Raw genomic sequence first — 26,214 nt, 5'->3', positions numbered from 1 at the left:
TATATAAGGAAATTACGCAAGTCTGATGTATATATAAGACAACTCATTAACCTTCAGAATGTTTTTTTAATACATAGGAAGCTGCAATTGAACCCCGGTGGGTCATGTACGTTTCTGCCACCCAAATGCTAGATTAATTCTGCAAATTTATATTGAGATTGCCTCAGATCAGACAAAAGTTATGGAAGTAATTTAGTTCGCCCTCATAATGGTACCATTATGTCTACACTGTCTCTGATATATTTAGAGTCTTCAGTTTTAGACTGAATAATTATCTGGCACTAACTGAAAAAAGCAGAGTAGAATTTCTTTAATGTTTGCCAGACAGTCAATGTATAAAACAAAAGAAAAAAAAAAACCCAAACAAATAATTTCTGAAATGTAGGATATAATATAAAAACAACAGTAAGCATCTGCTCAATTCTGACTGTATACCTACGTTTCATTTTGTGCATTACTGAATGAAAAATTATTTTTGGAACCACAGGGCAGGTCCAAGGATTGAAATACAAATTCCGTCAGAGAGTCTGTGACAGTCCCAAAATTAGTAATAAGAACACTCATCAACATGGATAAAATAGAGCCATTTCTTCCACTTAACGCTTCCAAACGGCACACACGAAGAATGTCAGATGCTGTATGACCAACCGGGAAATTCTTGCGATAGATTCAGAACCTGCAGGCAAACTGAGATGACCCAAATGGCATTCTTCATGTTAAAACATCTTAAGGACACGGAAGAAGAGATTGTATTGTTAAGTGATTTATACACCGTGGTTTGGGGGGAAATTGTCTTCCACAGCTCAGTTATTTCCAAGTACTATTAGCCAGTAAAGGCTCATCTTTCTGCCTTCATTTCTGAGGCCCTGCTGGTTCTCACTGACCACTTCCCCTTTCTTCCATTATCCAATTATAATTTGTACTTTGAAAATACAATATATAGATGTATTTTCACTTATAATTGAAGTGTGAAAGGGTTGGGTGGGATTTTTTTTCCAAAATAAAGTTAATAACACAGAGAATTTCACTAAAGCTTACATCTGAACTTCTGATACTTTGAATCGTAAGTTTTTTTAAGTTCCAGCTGAAAGTCCTCTTCTGTCTCCCGCCAACAGGAACACTGTGAAAAGGACTAGAGAAATACTAGGGCAAGCTCTACTCACCACACTGAAATCAAGATTTTTGTCAATCCACTCTTGTCCTTCTCTGAATTCGTCGTGAAGCCCCATGATATAAAGAGTATCCAATGCATCTACTATGGTAGCACCCATTTGCGAGTTTCCTACACATAAAAAGAAGGATTTCTATTACAAATTATTATTTCATTACTTTCCTTCATCATCACAAGCATGAGAAGATAACCCAAGCAGTAGCAAAGCAAAGTTACTACAAAGATGACAGCATAAAGAATAATCAAACCGAGCAAGGAATTAGCAGCTACATAGGAGGATCACACTTCTCTTTCAAAGCATCCGTCCTCTGGCGCAGTTTGGCTTCTGGGGAGAAAAGACAACGAAAGATAGGGAAAAAAAACGCACCCTTCTCATCTGCTTTCTTAACCTGAACGTGAGCAACCGTACTTCGACACAAAACAAGGACAGGAAGACATTCAGCTTCAAAAAAGCTATTCGGCATTTTAGGACGGAAGTGTTAAAAAAGAAGCATTGCATAAAGCAATCCGTATTTGCAGCAATGCCTCGCATTTCCCAACACTCACTGCTGAAACGTTCCGAGGTTTGCGGTTACGGAAGGCACCCCGTCCCTGAAAGCACGGACTGAGGAGCAGGGATGCCCTGCCTTGGCCTGGCTGCTGCAGCTGCAGCCCCAGGGTGTTCAGGGACCCACGCTTCCAGGTGCTGCTGATTCCTCAACTGCCGCCATTTCCAGCGGAGCATTGAGAGCCGAATACAAATCAACGGCGCTTTACCCTAAAATGCCATTCACTGGAAACAGCAGCAATTTAACGTTGATTGACGAGTGACTCCTTGGTTTGCACAAGGGAGACAGGCTGAAGGTGGTGAGCCACGGAACACCTCCGCCTTGGCCTCCTTAGCCCAGCCCAGCCCAAGTCGGCCTTGGCCTCCTTAGCCCAGCCCAGCCCAGCCCAAGTCGGCCTTGGCCTCCTTAGCCCAGCCCAGCCCAGCCCAAGTCGGCCTTGGCCTCCTTAGCCCAGCCCAGCCCAGCCCAAGTCGGCCTTGGCCTCCTTAGCCCAGCCCAGCCCAAGTCGGCCTTGGCCTCCTTAGCCCAGCCCAAGCTGCTGCCCTCAGCAGGCAGAGGTCCTTGTTTCGAGAGGAAACGGGTTTATTTATTTTCATGGAGCGTATAAAACTTCCTACGCACTAAGAAAGTAGCCCCAGTTTCACTGTTCATACCAGTATTCTATAAAACAGTACAATAACTATATGATTAGCAATTTAATGACAGTAGTCTCCTGATAAGTTAAGCCAATTTCATTTTTTTAATGTGCTTTTCATCCATAATGGCATTTCTGCAGCACAGTGTTCCTGCTTGGTGGTTTCTATTCATTCATTTCTGATTTTTACATGTTTAGAGATCTTTTTTTTCCCCCCTCAAGCATAACAATAACTGAATGAAGCCATCACCCTCGCATTTCTTTTACACACCTAAATGACGGATACTTACATGCAAGCTTAATTCAGAGATAGCTTTCCCCAAATAATAAAAATTAAACACAACAGTCTCTATGACAAAGTAATTGCCAACTAATTTCTTCAAAAATAGCTGTGCATCTGTTTTAATTAATTTAAACTAGATACGGAAAGCCTTAATTTGGTGGTGTTTAAGAATATTCAAGTACAGATCGGGACGCGCTACCTTTCGCAAGATTAATTAAAAAGCTTTCTCACTTCAAAAATATGCAAATCCGACCATGACACAGGGACGAACTTCAGTATTAGCTGACGAGGTATTTCTGACGTAAATGTGCTACACTGCCATGGCACTCTGTTCCTTTAAACCACATTGATAACATTTTCAAATACACAAGGTGTTTGAACGAATAGGGATACATAGCCTTGGGAAATCCGGAAAGCTCCTCTTGTAATAGTTTCAGAAATAAAAACCTTCTTAAACACAGCCATAACCACATCAGTAAGCTCCCATACTCCACAGGTGGCACGGGGTGAGGAGAATACATTGCGCAGGGACGGCCTGGCGTGGCGTGTCCCCCGTCCAGACACCGCGGCACAGCCATCCACAGCTCTCCAGATCCCAGAAGTACCTTCAAGTGCCCACAGGTGGGACAGCACCCTGTGGGGCACGAGAATATCCGCTTCCCAGCCTTCCAGAAAATATCCTCAAAAATACAGATTTAAACAACCGTTTTCATGGAGTTCTCTGCACAGAACCATGAAATGGGCTATGGAAATGCAAAAGCCCATGATTATTTTTGCCATGTCATGAATCCAATAGATGCATCCAGACAGAGACAGAGAGCAAAAAAGCTAGAACTGCTGGAACGGAGCTCTCCAGAATCGAGCGAAAATGTCCATGGCTTCCTAACGCATCCCAGAGTGACTGAACGCTGCACCTTCACCAAACACAGACAAGAAATTTGCTTTTATCCTCACAGTGTTAAAAGTGACCCTCAGCCCCATATACAGAAACCTCACCTCAACCAGTCATCCCCAACAGGGATTGACCGAAAGCCTGTTTCACACAAGATCCTCCAGCGTTGTTTGCAGCCGCAGAAGTAAACGCGGTCCGATAGAGCAAAACAGCCTTGCTCAGCATTTTTTGCCCCTAAGAGTCAATTAAAGGCATAGATGCAGACTCCAAGCTTCTGTCTGGGCCACGCTCCAATGGTTTGTTCAAGCTCTCCCTCCTGCTGCCTTTCTGCCCCTTTCTCTCACGTTTTGTGTCTGTCTGTCTGTCCTAGACCCACATCCAACAAACCATTACCGAGCAAAGCCCCTCCTGCTCACGCATGCCTCTGCCCCGAGCACTGACGGGTGCCGGTTTCTGGCTACAGCTTCTAGACTCCACGTGAGAGCTCAACTACTTCTTACCATGGTCTCCTAAGGATAACATTTATATCCCAACCCATAATAAGTTACTCATTTGTCTTGTTTCTTATTCATAAATAGGCTATTTCAACCAAATTTGATTTATTTCTCCTTTTTCTTAAACACATGGTAACTAATCCTAACTGCACACCAGCACTTCTTCCTTGACGAAGACTCAGAACAACAATCTTTGGTTTTTAAACCTTTCTGGCTGAACACGTTTCCAAAAGGTCAAGAGATGACAAGTCAATATTTTGCAACAGATTGTCTACCCAGTCTTCTTCCTTTAGTGCCCATCAGGCAGCACAAGGCAAGCTAATTCCTCCTCCTGGGCACCGACGGGGAAGAGTCCAAAACGCAGAGTTCATACCCAGGAGTCTTGTGCCTACAAGAACAGAGCTGGACCGAAGGCAACGCAGAGGACAACAGACTTAACGTAACACCTTGGCTGCCCCACGTTGCAAGAGAAGTACAACTTAAAACCATTTGTGGGCTACACTAGGTTGGGTTAGAGAGTAAAATTAATTAATTGACCTCAGCTTCTTTCTTGGAGGACTACGCGGAGAGGATGTCATTCTTGATTTGTTCCGAAATAACAACTTCTGCTGAATTCTTCTGTATCTGCCGAGGTTCACAACCTAACCAGAACTGGCAATGATGTTCTCATGGCTGTCCTCCTCCATCTTAAAATGCACTGCACCACCAGCAAGGCAGCAGCTGAAATCTAAAGCGGGGAGAAACAGCAAGCGTTCAAAGACCATGGGCCCGCATTTGAGTCACACGCGGTGCTAGAGGGAAAACAGACCACGATGGACAGGCAGCTGTACTTCCCCCTCCTGATGCCCACACCAACCACGCAGTCTAAAGTTACAGAGACAAATCATTTCCCATTCATAACATAGTTTTTTTCCTTTCATAGCCATGCTAAGATCCATAAATTTTGCCTTAAAGGACGAGAGGATAGTCTTCATGGACTTAAACTGCAGAAGGTGTAATTTGAAACGTAATAAAGTATCTCCATACAATGAGAGAATAGTTTAGAGGAGCTTACTACCACCTCAACAGTGTGGTCTGTTATTGCTCTGGATACAGAGAGAGCAGATGTCTCATTGTAGGGAAAAAAGCTATAAACCAATTAAATTATAATAGAAAATAACAATTCTCCTAGCTGAAGGCACTCCTCCCAGGGTCTGTCTCTGTTCAATACAAAGGCTCAGTTGGTCATGTCGCACAAGATAATAACGGATTCCAAAAGGGCTCAGTTTTACAAATGTCAGATTAGGAAGTTTCCTCTCCATATAATTATAGTTCTAGTTGATTGAGCTCCAAATTTAATGAAGTTTGCCTAATGAATGCAATACTCATTCTTCTAAATAAAACAGAACATCCATCATGAGCTAATGGACGGAATTTAGCAGTGAAATAGCTGAACTATTAACGAAATCGTGCACACTCATTAAGCAAGAGTCTTATTCCAAAGGACTGCAAAATAATAAGTCAGATTTATATTTAGGTAGACTTCAGCTTCCTGAGATTAGACAAATAATTCTTTCACTTGATAGCACATAAATCTACAGTCTGAAATATCTAACAAATCGTATGACTAAGTGTAAACAGCAGGGCCATTACAAGAAAAATGGCCTTCCTATCTAAAATTCTTTCAGTATGCCAAAGTGCTAGATGAAGAACCAGTTCATTTATACCATTTAAAGTCTCACGAGCGACTATCAAAGCACGGGGAGACAGCTCGTTGTCATGTGTTCCGTGACAAAAGGAATATCAAGAAAATAAATAGCTCATTTTCATTATACTATAAGGATAAGTACAGCGATTTAGAAAGCCTGATACCAGCTACAGAGTTGCTTAGTCTATTTATCACGTGGAAGCAGAAGAGACTACCAGCAGCAAGGTACCAGAGAAAATATGCAAACTAGCAGAGATCAATTACTATCAGAGAAGACTATGAGAATTAGAGACACGGGCACGTTATGTAAATAAGGAATAAGAAGACAAATTAAAACTCTATGCCAGCAAACTGAAGTCAGGCACTCCAAGTTGGAAAGCCATCATCAAATAGGTGCTTCACAGAAACTTTGATTATTTGACACGTCACCTGTACCTACTCCTTTCTTCAACAGGTATATGCCGCGCACGGATCTCATCACTTCTCCCGAAAAACACGCCCCCGGGGGCTTTCACTAGCCCGAGCTGAGGGCCAAGCAGGGGTACTGGACCTCTCTGGGATGGAGTTAATTTTCTTCCCTGCAGCCCGTATGGTGCTGTGGTTTGGATTTTTGCCTTCACTTATTAAACTACCTTTATCTCAACCCATGGGTTTTCTTGCTTTTGCTCTTCCTATTCTCGCTGGGGAGAGAATTTTCCTTCTTTCCCTTTCGCCTCGGTCTGTCTGTGCTCCAACGCTCTGGTGTTACAAGCATGTTAGTGCCTTACAGGGCACTCGGCATCCATCCAGAGACCGGCCAGAGGAGCAACAAACCTGAAGGAAACACAGCCTGTTCAAATGGATCCCTCCTTACCAAAACGCACGCTGGGGCAGAGCAGGGCTGCTACAAAGTCAAGGAAAGCAGCCCAAGTGGAAAAATTACCATGAGGCCACCCTGCCTCCAAGGAAAGCCATATACAACAGGTTTAGTAGGTGCACGTAAGCATTCTTACCCTTCTGCAGCGGCTGAAAAGGAAATATTTTATTATTAAGCAGAAAAGATGAAAGATGCAAAAGTGGGATGCCCATCAGTTCGTTTACAATCAAGGTAGGGCTTTAATATTTCCTAAAGAAAATACACACAGAGATCTAATAGAGCATCTTGTTCTTGTTTACAAGGACAGCCTGCGGGTACGGCCACCAGCTAGGTTTTGAAGAAAGCTAAGGGAATCGGCGAGATTGCTTGAGGAAAAACAAGCAGTTGGATACAGTAAAAGCATTTGGGCTGTTATTGAAGACAACTGCCTCTATATCATACAAATAGCAAGCATCTCTCTGTCAAGACATCCCTGCTATGGAAATAAGTTATTTTATACTCCAGAAAGCCACCTTCTCTTCGTAAGCATTAGAAAGCTGGAATGTGTAGCTAGTTATGCGCAGCGCCTAGCGGCCTGCAGGTAAGGCAAGGGCTTCCCCTTTCAGACCAGCCTGGCTAGCAGGACGCTCGCACCGACGGCCAGAACCGCAAGATACAGAGCTCCTGTGCCAGAAACAGCAATGGTCTCAGTCACTCGTACCCAGTCCTGGGTTTTTTCAGGGCCCTGGACGGACATTACGTACTGGAAGCAGAACCTACTCCTACTGGCGCAGAACGCCTTTGATGACCGGTGTGTTTAATTTGGGGGTGGAGGGAGGCTCAATTGGCAAAAGGAATCGAAGAGGACCAAAGTCTCGAGGGATAATTTAATACCTAAGTGAAATTTCTGCTCTGGCGGGTGACCTGCACGTCCGAGGGGCCCAGCACCGCTGCCAGAGCACCCCGACCGGTGGGGCGAGCCAAGCACCGGGCAGAGGCTCCCTACCCCAGCGCAGCCCTGCCGGGAGGCAGCGGAGGGGCAGAGCCTCCCCAGGGAGGCAGGTTCCGAGCGTGCCGGCGTATAAGAGATGCATTATTTTTCACACAGGCAGGCGTTTTAATCCCCAACAACAGAGCGAATAGGCTTCCTTGATAAACTCAGCCTGACATTAAACACAGAGTTATTACGGTCTTAAAAAAATATTCTTGTTATTGATATTCTTGCCAGGCCAGCTTCAGAATGGCTGAAAAATGCCGTCTGGGCAAGACGGTACTGATCTAGGGAAAGTACAGCAGTCTCTACTCAAAAAGATCCAAATAATTCAAAGTTTTCAGACTGCAGCAACAGGATTTCTTAATGTGATAGACAATTACAGACGTGGTAGGAAAATGTATTACATGAAAATTAAAAGCAAACAATTATCAACCCAGTTTTCTGTCTCTCTAATGAGGCTCTGGCAATAAAGCTGCCACTACTGAAGAATACCACTTGTAAAATATCTTAATGACTCATAAGGAACAAGATAACGTTTAAGAAAATGAATTAAACTTTTGAACAACAGAGTTTAATTCCACTGTGAAAACAAGTGCCTCAAAATTAGTCAATGAAACCATACATTTCATACAAAACTGCAACGTATGATTTCAGCTCAGCCATAAAAATGCAATGAATAAGCCTTTAAGTATCCATGAAGAAACCAATTGCCTTTAACATTTTAGACTAATTAAAAAAGCAGAACAAAAAACTAAGCATGTTGATTGCTTCGTTCCATTAAATCGCTGCTAATAGACAACACAAAAAGGAGTTCCTAATCTTTTGTACCAGACAGTATTTTAGCATATAAATAACACTAAATAATCAATTGTAATGCTTTCCTTAATTTTATAAATGAGGAAGTAATGGGAGCGAAGCATTTTAGTGTACGCTAGCCTTTGTTCTTTGAATCTAAAAGTGGACCTGCAGGTAGATGTTATTCATCAACAAACTGCTGCTTAAATAGCCACGGCCTTAAGACCCACATTTAAAAACCTCTGTCTAAGAATTTCTACTGCAGTAAACCTTCCTCTTCTCTGCCCTTCACTTTGCTCTCCCAACTAAATCCTGCACGGCCCTTCAGCTTCATTCAAAATTCACACAAGCAAGAGTGGAAGGCAGTCCCTCCAGTCCAAAGTCTGAATGTGCTCAAAACTAAATGTGAAAAGGGCTTAGCATATTAATAACAGACTGTCTCTATTTTCTACATTTCTTTCAATCGTCTCGTCTTTTTTTTCTCCCCTCCTTATTTTGTTTGTAAGCACAAACACAAAACTGAATTACCATAGATAGGAGGAGGAAAGAGCGGACTGTGTGCCGACCATAATTAAGATTAATGCTGGAACTATGATCCGAGTTAGCGGAAGGTTAAGACCTAATGATAACTGAAAGGCCACAATGTCAGGAGAGAAAGATTAAGACAAGCTTCAGAGCAGGAAAGAAACAAGGGAGAGGAGATGGCATTGAGTAAAAAGGAGAGAAGTGTATCAGAAGGGAGGCAAGAATGACGGGCAAGAAGCGAACGGTGATGGCCATCAGCTACGCGCTCGAAGCGGTCAACCAAAACTAGCCAAAAATACGGATCTGGAGCAACTCCATTTGGAGAGATCGGAAAGTGGAAGATCGGAGCGAAGAGTACCTGTGAAGGACGGCTTGGAAGCATGCAGAACCTGAACGCAGGCAGCGGGCAGTTAAACCCAGCAGCGAGCAAAGCAAGATTAATATTTGACAGCAAATAAGAGAGCAAGATGTTATCCGGACTCGAGTATAGTTGTGTGACCTGAGTGCAGAAATCTTAGGCGTGAAGCAAGCTAAGTACTGATCGTCCAAGACAGTAAAGATACAATTTCTGACAGATAACTGTAAGCTAAATCACTCTGTCAGCTAGGCAGTAGGAGAGGCATCGCAAAAAACGCACCTCTAACAGCCATCATGTCACACAAGCTTTTCCATCTTTAGATACTCAGAAGCTTGGGCCACTTTGGCACATTTTGGTCCAAACCATATTCTAAATTTTCTTTAAGACGGCTGAAGAGGAGCTAATTTCACTTTGGTAGCCACAGAACTTCACGAGAATGGTGCAAAACTCGAGCGAGCCATCACCGACAGAAGCCAAGGTGCATCAGGCACCAGCGCGGTGCCGCGCTCTCGCGGGCTTCGGCTGCCAGCAAAGCGGGCTTGCGGTTGCCTCCTGCTTCGTACGTGTCCATCTTCCTGCCCTTACCACATTTAGTTTTTATTTCTATATTTAACCAATCCTTATTTAGTTGTCATGCCTGTTTACTTAATGTTTTAACACAGTCCAAAATAGAAATTAAGGCTGTGCAGTCATTTCCTTCTTACACCCTCTGTCCTTAATGCCAAATTAAAGGAAACAAGTTTAAATTCAAGAATAGCACTCCCACAACCTAAATAATTCCCAAATCAAAACAAACTTAAGTCCAAAGATTCCTAACGGGAAACAGATTTCTTTCCTCAGAGCAAACCACCTGGTTTATAAGAGAAAAAACAGGAGAGGATGCTATTAGAGAGAATAAAAATTATCAATTTGAGCCTGAGCCCTGAACTCTAATATGACTTTATTTCTTCATTGCCGTTCGATGTAGATGTTTACCTCACTGTTCTGTAACGCAGGTTCCAGAAATAAGGTGTGTTTATCTAATTCCACTTTACATCTGTACAACTCTATTTTTTTTAAAGGCAGAATTTTCAATCTTCTGAATAACGCCTTAGGATTTAACATCATCGGTTCAGAAACATGTAGAAAAGCCACTGAGAACAACTGACCTAAATGTGCTGTACATGAGCTAACACAAACTGGGTGAGAAGAGCTCAGTGGGAATACTGTATTATGAAAAAGAAGAAGACAGCAGCTGCTCATGGCGAATCTTCCTGATGTGCACAGGCACGCTTGTGACAGTTTGATGAAATAGCAATAACATTAAAAAAAATATTCTTAGCTAAGCACAGTTGCCTTTATCGCTGGCACCGGTACTGTAAAGCAGCTCGGAGGGAATGCACAGCCAGGTTGCTTCCAGCCCGCACACGTTTGCAAGTTTTGGAGAACCACCATATTCTGAATAAACACCACGTCTGTTGCTGTGAGGCAAAACAGCGTCTACAAAACACTATTTGCCCAAGGAGCAGCATCAGAGGACAGCTTTAAACGAGATGAACCGAGGAAGAGTCAGAGGGTTTGTAAGGGGAAGTTTTATCTTCGTATCAACGCATCAACGTTACGGCCTTTTTAAGAAGTCAACTTGCATATGGACAGAGACTGTATACAGAAGGTATGTAACATCCCTTAACAAGGGCTCTTAAGAAATCTTATCCTGTGGCAGGATAAGAGAAAATCGTTCTCATGCAGATGAATAATTGGTTTAAAGACAGAAAACGGGCTAAGTGCAAACAACCGATTATCACTGGGAGAGGAAACCACCAGTAGGATCCTAGAGATGAATGCTTGGGCACATGCTTATTTATAAAATCATTCGGAAATATTTATAAATCATCATATTTATAAATAATTCAGAAATACCGTACACAGTGGATGAGGATTTTGAAAAGGAATGCTACTGCAGAAAAGCTGCCCTATAGCGAGTTTCTAGACTCCATAAAGGAGCCTAAAAGATGCAAAATACAATTATCAGGAAAGGAACGGTGAGCAAAACAGAAAACAGAACAAAGTTTTAGTGTTCCTCTCAAAAAAGGGAACTTGAAAAGACATAAAGAAAGGAGATAATGTATAGGGTATGAAAAAGCCGTATGTATGAGAAAGGACTTAACGGACCAAGACTCGCCACGTAAGACAGGCACACAACCGAGGGCAGAGGGCAGATGCAGTTCTCCAAACTCACGCATGGCGAGGAAGAGATGAACCGTGGGTCGGTTTTTCCAAGACCAAAACTGGTCACCTAGGACAGCGAGCAGACTTCAAAACGAAAAAGTTTTCTACAGAATATGGAACCGAACTATGAGACGACCTGTAATAGGATATGGCAGGTGCTCTTACGGTTGCACAGACTCAAAAGCAGATTGGAGAACATCACAGAAAAAGAAACTAAAAGTAATTAAATAAAACTCGCTGCCTCTGACCACAGAAGCACTAACACTGCAATAGACATTCAAGACACACATAATACTCAACATTGTCTCAGCATAGTCACTCATTAGGTATTTTGCAGAGGACACGGCTGCATGGGCCCGTCCTAAGGCCAGTTTCATTTACTTTAAAATCGAATAGAACCCGAATACAGAGATTGGGCTGAAATTTGCATCATGAAATTACCTCTCTCTACTAGTTAGCGCGAATGGATTTTCTTTCCCCTTTCATTTGCCACAGAAAAAGGCAATGATGTGCGCAAGAAATCTACCCATACAGTTCAGATAAAAACTACTGCTCACCGAGTATTTTTTTTTCATCAAAACAACAAGTCAAGAACATATTTTTTTACGTATATACCTCATATTCCTTTTTTGTTTTCATTTATCCACTACATGGATTCAGAGGCTGAAAACATGCACAGAAAAAGGACGCTGAGCAGAAGCTGTTTCTCCTGTCTGTCTCTTCATTAGGATTTTAGAATAAGACGACAGCAGAGGTTTTTAGCCATATTTTCAAAGGTCATCCCTCAGTCTTCACCTTAGGGTATATCATCTAGTTTCTTCCCAGCAGAAGTGTTTGTCTCCATAACGTTTATCAATTTGCAGGTTATTTGGCAGCTAAAAAAAAAACCCCAGAGAAACGAAAGGCCCACAAAACCTGACGCCCTTGACACTCAATTATGTGAACTTCAGAAGTGACAACTCATCGGAGGACAGCAGATGACAGTGTCAGAGCCGCTCAGGCAGCCCAATAGCTGTTACCATGACAGATGACAAAAATGTCTAATAAAGCAATGAACATTTCCCCAGGGTAATTTAAAAAAAAAAAAAAAAAACAAACAACACATCTGTTAAAGCATTTTCTTGTACTGCTTACAAGAAATATTCCCTCTCTTCTTTTCTAGACCACAAACTGGACAAAGAAATCGTGTTACTCTCCCCAGCTATACCGGACTTGCCGAAGGTACTGGAACAAGAGACTCCTCTGCCTGACTCGGCTCCTTCTCCCGCCAGCCTCGTGCCCTTGCAGCCTGCCGAATGCTCGTTTTCTCCGCCGGGCTCGGGAGCGTCGCCGCTCCTGCCCTCCGCAGGGCCGAGATCTCCATTGCTTAGCAACGCGGAGATGCGCAGCGAGCGCTTCGCTTCCCACGCTGCGGCAGTGGGCAGCTGGCTCAGCAACCTTCTCCCGGGCCATGGGGGTTTATCAGCAGCACTGGTAGCCAAAGCTAAGACGGGCTGTGCCACACGCCAGGCAACGGGACACACTCACAAGGCGGTAGAAACCAAGTAGCCCACTGGCAAGTTAAAAACAATTCAGCTCACTAGCTGCTCCAGCTGGATCCCCGAGTTGTTCCCTTGGACACATCTTGCTCATTAACCCACGTTAACCTCAACATTTCATTTTCCCATAGACATGAAGGAGCAGTACGTTACATGACACTGAACACGCCAGACAAAAATCCCTCGTAAAAGAGACAACAGCTGTATCTGGCCACGTGTTAGGGAAGAGATACGGCACCGCATTGCAGCCTTCGGGCTCCACCAGGTAAACGCAACCACGACGTGACTTCATTGACAATTTTCCCTTCCTCCCAGAACACAACACCCTGAGACGGAGCCCGCAGACATCACGGATTAAATTGACCATTTGCATGGCGTGCGAGAGAAGAGAACAGGAGAGGCAGGAGAGCACTATAGCTGCATGGGACAGTTCTGGTGTGACAAAGTACAGAGCAATAGTGGCATTTAATCTGTGTGCATGAGAACGGGCATGCCTGTATGCAAGCGTCTACAACTTAAAAACTCCACATCATTATGCTTAGGAAAGATCTTTTCACACCCTTGAAAACATATCTAGACATCTATCTGTTTAGGTATGTATACACGATCAGATCATCTTCACATAACGCAGCTCATCTCTAGACAGAATATGTCCAAATGCAAGGATTAGAAATGCTCCGCTAGTAACATGGGAACTCTGCAATTTAGCAAGAGTTTGTATCGTTACTTTGTCATGTAATTATTACCTGACGAACTGCTCATCTTCACTTTATTCTTAGATAGTTAACATCACCAAAAAACCCCCCCCACAAATTTCAGAACTGTAATTTCAGAAAGCATCAGGTAAGATGTCCGCCCATGATTTCCAGTTTTGCTGAGGATGATGTTGTGAGTTGCCCAAGATTGTGGTCATCTTTTTCTTTATTTTTTTATTCTTAAAGTCATTCAGGTTCTCAAGTAAGCATTGTTTGAGAAAAATTAAGATCGAAGACTGATACAAACCCACTAGTACAAACTGCTCAATTCAACTCACAATAAAGCGTCCTCAAAGCTTGTGCTACGGTAATTCGTTCGTAAGATATTGAAGTAAAAGATGCCACAAATGCTTCAGAGTTTTAAAATATGTGTATGTCTGGACTTAGTAATTACAATGGTGTTTCCATCCGATGTTCACCTAGGGGTCACCAAACCAACGCAGGGACAAATCATCCTCGAACAGCACGTTTTAGATGGTTACTCTGATCCTCAAAAGCAAATCCAATCAGACTTCATTACAGCAGGAGAACCCGACGACACCATCAACTACTCTGGTTCTCCCTAAACCCAGAAAACCTTCTGAAGCAAGCTCGGTGCTTGTCCTGCTTGCTCCGTATCTCACACGCAGCGTTGTCCACCAGCCTCTTCTCTCCGCTCTTTGTGTTCTAAGGAGAGCTTGACCCAGATCCCACACAACCCCACCCCTGCCATAACGCCCTGCGGCTGTCAAATTATTCCAGCAATTTAAGCAGCCCAACAAAAAAGTTAACTTTTTTCAGCTGCGCTGCTACAACCACCAGCAGAGCTGCAAGTAAAAATTTGAACTGGAAAGAGAAATTACACCTCTCTGCTATACCTTCTCCCTGCCTTTTACGCTTTATCTTATAGGGTAGGAATAAGTAACAAATCCTGAGATTATCAGCCCCTTTCAAAAACAGGCAACTTTCACAAGAATAGGAGCAAGTTATCACCCTGCTTCACCACCACAGACCTATAAAGGTTCGTTTCGTATGTCATCTAAAATGTAAACACCTTTAAAAGCCCACCAATTCCCAGTCATGTTCCCCAAACCAGCACCACACTACTAACGCCGTGACCCGGCTGCCGAAGAGGTGCTATTCAAGATTTTCACTACTGACGGCACAGTTTGATAGGCAACGCTTTCAGCAGGTTGAGCTTTACCGTTTACAGCCACCAGGTCAGACATCTCAACGAGGCTGGCAAGAGTTTCTAGCTGGGGGTCAACTAAAGCAGCCCCAGCAGGCGTTGTTCTAAAAGTCAAACTCATAATTGGGGCAGCCCACAAATGTTCTTGCTTGGCATGCTTCAGTGAAGCACAGAGCATCTCGCTTTAAAGTTTATCACCTCTCCTTATTTTTGTAATGACTTAAACCTAAGATTTATGAGAGCAGAGCAGGCTACCTCCTCTCCCCTCCTCTGACCCCAGCCTGAACCCTGCTAGATCTTGCGATGCTGGGAACGCCGATGTTCCTCTTGGCATATAGATATACTCTGCTTTGGAGGGAAAGGGGAGTCCAATGGGGAAGATTAATGGCTTATTTGCCTTTTAAATTGAATCACGTTTACCCCACTCGAGAGCTATCAGTAAACCTGATTTCCCAAAGTTTCATGCCGAGGGTTGCAGTGTCAACCAGCGGTACCATCTCCTTGCTGAATCGCACAGACGCGCTACGAATCAAAATGCAAGTACAACAGACCGCAGGAATGGCAGAAAACAGTTTGGGTCAAATCAGCTTTGAGAGGAATAATAAAAACAGGTTTTGCTGAGCAGCTTTTTATTAAAAATAGCATCAGATTTCAAAAAGAATTATGTAACGCTTCTATAAAGGCAAATAACCGGTGGGAACGGTGTCATTACGGGTAACAGGGATCGGTGAAGCACTAGCAGTAATGACGCAGCCCAGTCCTCGGTACAAGGAGTGGGTTTTTTCCCCCCTTCCCATCAACCACCCACCAAATCAACAATAGCTGATTCCATTTTAGACCTGGTATATACTGAAGACTATATATTTCATAGAAGTTTTTCATATGAAATAGCCTTGAACAGAGCAATCACGACATGATACAGCTAAAAATTAAATAGCACAAAATAGCATCTGGATTGTAAAAGGACAAGCAGTGAGGGAATCGGCTGCGGGAGCTGGCTGGAATAAAAGGATCAAAAACTCGAATGTGGAGGAAGCCTGCGATTTCTTTCAGACAGCAACGCCAAAACTCCAAAGCAGCAACGCCAAAACTCCAAAGCAGCAACGCCAAAACTCCAAAGCATTCCAAAGAATAAGCACTCCAAGGAGAAAAAAGTAGAAGTCTTCCAGACTCATTAGGAGACATGTTAGAAGTAAGCAGAGGAGGAATGGAAAGAAAATAAAAGACTCGAGTAAAACTATAATTCAAAATTGCTTCAAAATATTGTGTCAGTCACATTAAAAAAAAAAAACATTAGAAAAACGTTTTCCTGCCATATAAAGAAAAAAACTGACTTCATGGAGAGGCTGGGTTACAAACCAAGGCTAGTCTAAAATTATACTTTGCAAATTAAGGAACAGAATTGCACGTAAATTCAACAGCAAAGATTACATGATCATACAGGTGAACATTTTCACAAAGATTTTCACTGTCAGACCCAACTTCGTCAGCTGGAAAAAATATAAAGAATTAGAATTAGAGATAACATACAACTAAATCATAGGAAGCTTCAGGAGAGATTTTTCTAGTAGAAATGAAAGCAGTACTAATGTACAAGGTAGCAAAGAGAAATTATCTAAGAATACTACACAATACTCTCCGGGAACCTAAGAAATGTCCTTCTGTCTGTCCCGGCAAAAGCCTGTTGCTCTGGTCTTCCCTTCAGCCTCACACTGTCTCCTCGTACCATGCTCAGTGCTGGCTGCATCTTAGACTCTTCCATTTCACTCTTCAAACTCATCATCCAGTCCAGATGCTTTTTTCTCCTGGGCACGCTAATGCTCATCTTCCCAACCCCTCTGACAACTCCACCTGACCCATTCATTTTCTTTATAAAAGGAATATAAAGGATGAAACGGCCTCAAGCTGCGCCGGGGAGGTTTAGGTTGGATATGAGGAAAAATTCCTTCCCCGAAAGGGCTGTCAGGCCCTGGCCCAGGCTGCCCAGGGCAGGGGCTGGGTCCCCATCCCTGGGGGGATTTAAAAGCCGGGGAGATGTGGTGCTTGGGGACATGGTTTAGTGGTGGGCTTGGCAGCACTGCGTTAACGGTTGGACTCGATGACCTTAAAGGTCTTTTCCAACCTGAACGATTCTGTGATTCTATGAATATAAAGAAGAGAAACAAGTACCAGCCTTCACACCAGCCTGAGGTGTAAGAAGCCCGGTTCCAGTGCGTGACCAAAAGCCGTCGATGTCAGGCTCCAAGGGGGTTCCTTGCAGTAAAAGTGAACAGCCCTTATTGCAGACGGGGCTTGTACAGAAGCCGAAATTATTCTCCTATGGATTTAAATAGGCTTCCATACGGGTTTGGGGGAAGGGGGTTTATATGTGGGCAGATTTTTTGGTTTTGTTTGTTTGTTTTTAAGTATTGCAGAAAATTTAACTCAGAGGCTCGCCTTCCATTGCTGGGAGCAGGGTTAAAGTTCTCCTCCCTTCTCCATGTCCAGCACTTATCTAAGGTTGAAGTTCATGATGCAAATAAATTTGATAAAAAAACTGTTCGGGTATAAAGAAAATAACTTGTTTATTTGGTAAGATATAAGAATGGTTTCAAGATAAAATTTAAGGAGATTGGGGGAAGGGACAGAGCAAAAAATGAAAATCCCTCTAAGTATTACACCATTTCTGAAACAAGTCCTTTGACTCTTCTTTTGGAATGAGTTTCCTTTGGGAGTCCACTTTTTCCCTATGAACGAAAACAAAAAGCTAACCAAATTTTGATTTAAGTCAAAATAATTTATCCTGGGTTCAGGCACTAAACACAGAAAACCAGACACCTACACCATCCTAATCTGTACTTCTATCATCCGTAAGAAACAAATTCAGGGTTTAAAGCAAGATAAATAAAACAAATACCAATTACAATGAGAACCAACCTCACACAAAGCCATTAGCCAGTTGCCTTACAATAAACACCAATAAAATCCTGATTTCAAGCGAACTACTATAACCAGTACTAACATCCTTAAGGTATACACAGTATATTCACACTCATTCTTGATGTAAAAAGCGGTTATGATAAATTTGTACCTTCCTCAGATCCCAGAGAGTGGATGAACACAGTATGAAGCCCTGAACAGAATTCAAAAAACCCTACCGAGTCTTAGAGCAGCTCTCCTGTGTGCACTTCAAAATCAATGCGTGAACTTCACGGCTCGGTCATTTGAGGTGCTGTGCACTCTGGACCAAGGCTTAATCACTAACATCAAGGTTACGTGTTTGGCTATACCAGAGGACGAACCTAGAGACCCTCCAGGGCTCAGTCCTCAACAGTTACAGCCAGGTTTTTTGAACCATCAGTCCTGTAGAGCTGGGGACAAAAAATGGATTCTTCCCTGGTTCGAGTACCAACCAAAGGCTTGCTGCTTCCCAGTCACCATTCTGCTGAGGCCACCCCAGGGCACTTACACCAAATAAGCCGTACGGCTGCAGATCACCCATACTTTAAGGAAGAAAAGCCATCTCGTCTGGTCACACGTATGCAACACAGGGCCATTCAGCTTCTTGATCTTTACCTTCCTCGTGTTTCATACTACTCTAAATGCCATTTCTAACACTCAGATTCACACTCCATTGCTCCCATATTCTCACTCCATCCCTTGAACTGCTTCAAAACTTGCCCCTACCCTCAAATTCCTGTATTTTGAATATTGGGGTTTTTTCTTTCATTCCAGTCTACAGGTCCAGGATCCACAAGCCACGCATCAAGTAACAATGTCACTTCACCTCATCCAGATCTTTTTTTAGAAGCTACTTTAAAATTTCACCTTGGTACTAGCAGGTTTTCAGCACCTTGCACATGTGTTTTGTCTTGTATCACATTCCCACGGAATTAAACACAAAGGTCTAGACAAGATGAGGTGGTTGTTTTTAAAAACATTTATATTCATTGCATCCCACAATATCATCAATGCATTGTAACTTTTATTTATATATATATACACACACACACACAAAGTAACAGCGCACAAAGACACAGCTTAGCTTTTGCAACAATAACAATATACGACTCCCCAAAAGATAGTTTAGTAATGTAATTCATTGAAGTACCATTGAAATAATCGATACGCTTCTGTAATCCACACTTCAAAAGATTTATATTAAAACAGAATTTGCTAGGAAGTTTGGGTGGACTTTCAAAAGAGGATAGCATGGACAGAAATATTTATTAAAAAAAGCACAAAAAACCCAAGCAAAACAGAAAATATAGCCTACCAAATATGTTGGTGGAATGTCCTTTCCGGGCTATTGGTTTGAGCTCATTATGTCCCCATCCATATTGCCTATAATTGTCCCAGGCATGCTTCATCATCTAAGAGACGGAAAAAAGAGGATTCAATTACGTTATAAAACTACCTTGTACAAATACAATATTTTACTCCTTATTTGAGACTCCATCTTTCACAGTCATCCCAGCACACTGATAATTACTTTGCCACTATTTCTATCTGTTACAGAAATCGGATTATACAGCATGAATAAACTTGGAAACAGCTTTAAGTCTATTTGACTCAAGCTATACAGCTTAATGCTCTGCATTAGGTCATTTTCTTGTTCTTTCTTTCTTTTCCTGAAATATATGTGCAGACATTTAAGAATTTAAGCATAAGGAATGCATTTAAGCATAAGGAATTGGTGAAAAATACTGGCTAACATCTAAGACGCGAACCAAAAGAAAACAAATACCTACCAGTATCTGAAGCATAAAAGGGATTTATTTTCACTGCTGCATCCAAGTATGACTAAACAGTTTTGCAAAAGGCATAATAAATTTTTTATTAGCAACACCTACTTGACAAAGAGATACTGTCTCACAGCCTCTACCAAAAGAAATGCCAAAAGCTTTGCTCTTTAGAAAGCACAATGAACAAAGCGGTATACAGTTATTAGCATTTGCTCCACAAAACATTCTCGAGTACTGCACCAAACCACATCTGAAAAACAAAAGGTCTTGCTGACCCACCAGTATTAGCTGGGCAATCGGCCACTTTTATGGACTTGCTAAAGCTTTTTAAACTCCTCGCTTGTTCGCATACAGCAGAAATTCAACAGCGACCACATTGCAAAGCAAATGCAGTTTAAAATCAAATATTATTAGTTACCTAAACAGATCAAAGCAAGTACAAGGAAGAAATCAGACTCTAAAAGACAATGCCCCAGGTGTAAGAACAAACCTGTTCTAAAACAACAGCCGTGCAGCTGTATCCACAGCGTTATCCATATTTTATTTATTTTTACATTGCATCTTACACATAGCATTAAAATAGCATTAATAGAAACAAAAACTCCAAGAAAATGTATAGGACTTAAATCATGATCTCTGCAAGTTTGAGATATGCTCCCTAAGGGGCGAAACTATGCTAATGCAACTACGAGACCCACACTAACTCTTTAAGAAACTTCTTATATCGGGGCAAGTAAAGTTTTCGGTATGATTTACAAGACTGTAGTTCTCTTATTTTAACCAGAGAGTCACCGTACTCGTAGAAAACAGGAGGGAACAAGCAGATGCTGGCTAAAAGGCGAGGTGCAGCCAGTTGCCTTACCAGCACTACCCCGCGTAGAAGCCGCTCTCTTCTCTTACCGAGTTCAGGATTTACTGGAAGTCAGCATCCCGTAATCCCAGACCTTTCAAACTGCATCTAAACTGCCTGCCGAGACATGCAAAACGAAGTCCCTGTCTCCCCGCAGCCATCAAGCGATCCCTGTCCAACCTCTGTGGCTGTAATTCCTCTGAATGGAAACTCCCTCCAAATCTCCCGTGGCTCAGTTAACTCATGCCCAGCCAATAAATGTGAAGGCCAGCAAAGGTATCCGCACAGGGCCAGACGCTGGGAAGCCTCCCGTGTTAAACCGACATCAGCCCGGGCACAGATGTCCTTCTCAAGGTGCCAGAGGTCCCATTCCCACCGCTCGTCATTCAAAGTCAGCTCACACGTTGCTCTTGGTATTGGCCCTAAAAGATGCTGACACCCGATTAGGCACTAATACCATATAGTTTCTTTTAGCGTCATGAACCCGTGATGTAAGAAAAAGAGGATGCAAATATCATACTAGGAGAGAAAAGCCATTTCATTAGCATTCACAAATTCCTTACTGTTTACAAAGCACTTACCAAATTCACCAATTAATAGCTATTAGAACCTCAAGATGACTCAGGTGAAGTGATCCTCTCCTGACAGATAACAAAACTGCAGCATGACAAACGCAGCAAAAGCCCGATCACAGGCAAAGTAGAAATTCCTCTGAGACCTCTTACTAACATTACCCAGAATCAACCTACAAATTTCTACATAAAATCGTTCATTAACTTAAGATCATAGAATCGAGAATCACAGCGTTGTTCAGGCGGGAAGGGACCTCAGGATGTCTCTAGTTCGACCTCCTGCTCAAAGCAGGATCAGTTATGGGATCAGACTGGGCTACTTAAGGCTTTCTCCAGTCAAGGCCTCCAAGAAGTGTCCTGCTCTAACTCACAGCTTGCCAGTCCACCTCTACATCCTAAAAACTCTACCTGGGAAAACACAGACCTCTAGTTATAGGAGGCACTAGAGGATGAAACTAAAGATTTACTGACCAGTGAGCTCTATGTGAGTTTGATAATAAATGGATGTCTAAAGAATAAGGTGCCCACGACACGGCAGATCTAACCAACCTGCCTCCCCATAAGGGGAACTGGGCTTCTGAGACCTCTGAATTCAAATAGATAGAATCAGAGAATCATTTAGGTTGGAAAAGACCTTTAAGATCATCGAGTCCAACCATAAACCTAACACTGCCAAGTCCACCACTAAACCATGTCCCTCAGCACCACATCTACACGTAAATGGATGCATCAATTAAATATTTCATGAAGGAGAACCAAATGACCATTGACATTTTAGCTTTTTAGAAGTCTCTAAGTGTAGACAAACACCAACATAGATCAAAACTAGCTAAGTCCAAAAGAAGAAGAAAACTTGTTTCTTCGTGGCAGAATGCTAATTGTGGAATATTTCACTGTCCCAATTTGCTACGCTTCTGGGGGGAAGGTACAGATTTTGTTACAGACTATTTAGTTCTGAGGAAACCCAATAAAATGATGGAAATTACAAAGGGCTGAAACAGAACACATTGCAATGTAAGATGTACCTATATCCGTAAGATCATAAGGTAAAATTTATCCTAAGATAAAATTGCTTTAAGATCAAAACTGTCAAGGAGTCGATTCCACCAGATTTGGTGGATGTAATGCAGAAGTAACTTAAGAACACGCTACTGAGCCCAGAAACTGTCGAACACAAGAGAGCAGGACACAGCTGACTGCATCATCTAAGGTGCTGAGATAGGAAACCGTATTTTAAGGAGACTAGGCTACTTCGATCAACACGAACGCGTGTCTGTCCTGTCCCCTCTGCCTCCCCCGAAGAGCGTACGAAGAACACGGTGTTATAACCCACCTACAACCTTTTGACTTTATTACACTAACCAGTCAACTGTGGTTTTCCAGGTGAACGCTGAGCATTACTCTGGCACACAGCTCATTCCCCCAAAGCGAGCAGACCTCATGATATCCCGTCAGCAGAGAACTGCACATGACATGCAAGTGAGAAACCCCACAGCCCTTGTATACGATACGAAGTTTGGTAAGGATGATATGCCAAGAGATCTTAGAACAACACGGAGATTTCTGTCACTGCGAGCACCGGTAGCATGATACAGAGTAGATACAACAACTATACGATTGGGAGCAGTTGTGCACACAGAAGCTTTTGAGAGACGGGAGAAGATAGACGCCTCTGCCAGCTAAAAATTTAACAAAGGAGGGAACTTTGGCTCAGGAAGTACAAGTAATGTGAACTCCTGATCTGAAAACCAAGATTATCTCTACAGTTATGCCAGATAGCATTTGCATAGCGAAAGCTGGAAATGCTGAAGAGTAGCTGCAGCTATATATAGGCTTTTATTCAAAAAAAACTGTCTTTTAGAGGAGAGGGAAGTTTCAGACACTGACTGGAACATCAGCATTAATGATAATAGAAAGAAGGCAAAAAAACTTGGGGGGTAAAAAAGAAAACCCAACCCTTAAAGAACCTATGGCAGAGGCATCTTAAGCTCAAGTAGAGTGCAAATAACAAGCTGGCCCAGGCATGGATCAACAACTGTGAAAAAGGCGAGGGGTGGATTTCCATAGCTGAAATTTCCACACCCGAGAGCAGTTTGCCACGGTAGGCGCTGGGAGCGTGCTGGCGTTCCATGAGGAGCTCGCAGTCTGCCCACCAGAGAACAAATGGCTTTAGTGAAGGACCTTTTACTTACACTATTAATGCCAGGTGACTGGTCTTGCTTTTGAAGGCAAAATCATTCATAGGGGATAGGTCCACCGAACACCAGTCTCGAAAATGTTTATTATGGGATGCACCGTAAACAACAGCCAACAAGACGCTGTTGCATGTACAGCTTGATAATTGTACAAAAAGATGAATTTGGACTCTGCTGGAAGAGAGCCAGAACGGGAGGAGGCAGGGCATGTCTCCAATGAAACTGGGTTTGGAGGTGCACTGTTCTCTAGATGCTTTTACTGACTTCGAACGTGTTCATGGGACCTGATCCTCTGTAGTCACTGGGAAATCGGGTTTTTATAGAGACAGAGTGGTAATGATGTCTTTTGACAAAACCATAATTGTAACAGTAAAAGGAGGTTACAGTGACTGAAGAGAGACTTTTATAAGGGAGTTCTATCACTACAGCAGAATTCAAACCACAGATTGTTTCAAAAGCCCCTTCCCACTCCTCAAAAAAGGGCAGACACGTAGCAAACAGAAAATAAGGGTCCTGAGAAATAAAAAAAAAAAAAAAAAAAAAAAAAAATACTGGCAAAGTGCAGTATTTACTGGTTGTGCCCAGAAACAAGAATCCTATCCTCTTGCATTCATCAGGACTGTGCATAAGTGAAAGCAAAACCTATCTGCTGTCTAAGGAACCTATTCCGGTTAAGGGTATGATTTTAAGAGATTTATATAAACCACCTTCAAATTCCATTTTAAAATTAACCAAGGACTTGCTAGACAAGATTACTGCTCAATTGGCAGATTAAAAATTAATAACCACTTTCCTAAGGCCTGCAGAGAATACTTTTTGGAGGTTAAATTAAAGAATGATCTTTTCCTTGTGTAGATACTCAGATTTTTGAAGAAACTTAGAAAACTCATACAGATTATTTTATTCTTCTGGGAGCCACAAATCTCCACCTAAAGAGAAATGATTTCAGGCATCACTCTATGCCTCTGTCATGCATCTCTGAGCACTGCCACTGAAAAAGTCTGTTTGGAACATGTTCCTAGCACAGACGGAAAGCTGGGGTTTCTTCTTTTACTGATTAATCTGGTAAGAAATCCATTATTAAAACAAAACTGTTTGTCAAATGTATGCAAAATGGGAAGCTTGTCCTTTTTGTTGGCATGAAATCCTTGAAGTCTAAGATGCCCAACGGAACTAAGGGGAAAATACTTGAGAGTGGTGAGAACTGGAAGAGCAGATGTAAAGGGCCTACGCTTGGAGAGCTTACAGCAGTGAACCGACTGCTCAAACACGTACAAGACACATGCTTTTTTTCCAAGACGATGAATCGGTATTTTTGACCTTGCGTGTCCTCATGGTTTCAAGAGAAACTGGTAGTCAGGGGTTTGACTGGTCTTGTGGTGTTCAGAAAACTGGAACCTCCCAGATCATCTCTGTAGACAACCAGGACTGCACGTCGGCCAGCAGAAGGCAGCTCCTTTCTTCCAGTTTTGCCTTCTTCCAGTCTTGCCTTTTCAGGCATCAATCTAATCATCTTCCTCAGCTTACCCTTGCACCTCTGCCAGTTTTACTGTACCCTTTTTGAAGCCAAGAGGCTAGAACTACGTGAAGCGTGCAAGATGCAGAGGCACCTTAGCTCCACACACTACCATAAGAACCTTGCCTGTTTTGTTCTCCTTTCCTAAAATACTGAATATTTGGATTTTGTCTGCTTCTGAGCACCACAGTGACATTTCCAAGGAACTATGATAAACACAAGCTCTCATTTTCAAGTGGTAATAAGTCACCTCACACCTTTTCGTATTAAGCCTGAAGCTGGATTTTCTCCCGCTCCAGCCCCAATATGCATCATCATACATTTAGCTGAGAAATAAAAGGGGAGATAATCACTCAGTCCCATAAGATTTTTCTGCAATTCTTCAGTCTGGTCTCAGTTTTCTACTCCAAATCTCCATGTTAGCAGCAAAGTTGGTCATACTACTATTCATTTTCCAACTCTAAATGATTTACTTGTATAATTTAGAGCACAGATCCCCAGCACACGTCCTCTATGGCCTCCAGCACCATTTAGCTATACTCTCCATCTCCTGCCTTCTAACCAATTTCTCCAGCAAACAGAGACACAACCCTCCATCCCGTGGCTGCTTAGTTCAACAGCTGTGAGTTATGAACCTTGCCAAACATTTTTTGGAAAATTGTGTATATAACCATATCTCCCTTGTTCACATGCTTGTTGACTCTTTCAGGGATCTTCTATGGCTTTGTGCATCGTGACATCATTAAAAATACACTGGGAAACCTTCGGTATCTGTGTACTCAACAATTCTATTCCCTGTTCTAGTTTCTGTTAATCTGCACAGTTCGTTCATCAGGCACAGGGGTCCGCCGTTCTTTGATCTCCCCTTGAATCCCTTTCAAAAATTGATGTCTTGTTAGCCACCTCCTAGTCCTCTAGTAACGAAGCAGAAAATAAGAATAGATGCCAGCAATGCAAACCAAGAACCCAACTCTCAGAGCAAACTAAGTCAGAGCAAACTGTTGCAAGTTTCAGGTATTACAGTATTGCATGCAGATGGTCTGCGTCTTAAAGGAACACAACATAAGAGGTTACTCGTCAACTACAAGAAGCTCACGTTGTGTATTGATGGCATCATTAACATCAATAATTCTGAGATGTATCATCATCAAGAAAACTCTACGCTAAAGAGCACACCGGTATATGTTCTGTGGAGTTGCTCTGGGAAACACAGGAGGGACACCAGCGGAAATTAATGCAAAGATGACAAACAATTAGTAGAATTTTTACTATATTTAAGAGTAAGCTCTTGCTTTCCAATCAAAGTCTCCACAGCCGCAAAAACACACATTGTCACTTGTATAATAGATCTTGTATAATTTAATATAGAGCTCTCTTCCATGTAGCCATAATTCATGATTTTTGCTACCAACGTTTCCGTAGTACAGGAATAAATGGCACATAAAATACAAAATTAAAAAAATAGCAGTGAG

General features: G+C 42.5%; 1 protein-coding gene across 2 annotated transcripts in view; it reads right to left on the bottom strand.

Moving 5' to 3' along the window:
* MAN1A2 (mannosidase alpha class 1A member 2) overlaps positions 1 to 26,214 on the bottom strand; it is a 140,799-nt gene that overhangs the window by 77,214 nt on the left and 37,371 nt on the right. For both annotated transcript variants that reach the window (XM_082304291.1, XM_082304292.1), the window contains exons 3-4: positions 19,141 to 19,237; positions 1,164 to 1,282 (exon numbers count right to left, since the gene is read on the bottom strand). In XM_082304291.1, coding sequence (XP_082160417.1) covers positions 1,164 to 1,282; positions 19,141 to 19,237 — 216 coding nt within the window. The remainder of the gene's footprint in view (positions 1 to 1,163; positions 1,283 to 19,140; positions 19,238 to 26,214) is intronic.

This window comes from Platalea leucorodia (genome assembly GCF_965183815.1).
Source record: "Platalea leucorodia genome assembly, chromosome: 2".
In the NCBI taxonomy this organism is placed as follows: domain Eukaryota; kingdom Metazoa; phylum Chordata; class Aves; order Pelecaniformes; family Threskiornithidae; genus Platalea; species Platalea leucorodia.
This window is presented reverse-complemented; position numbering and strand designations above follow the sequence as displayed.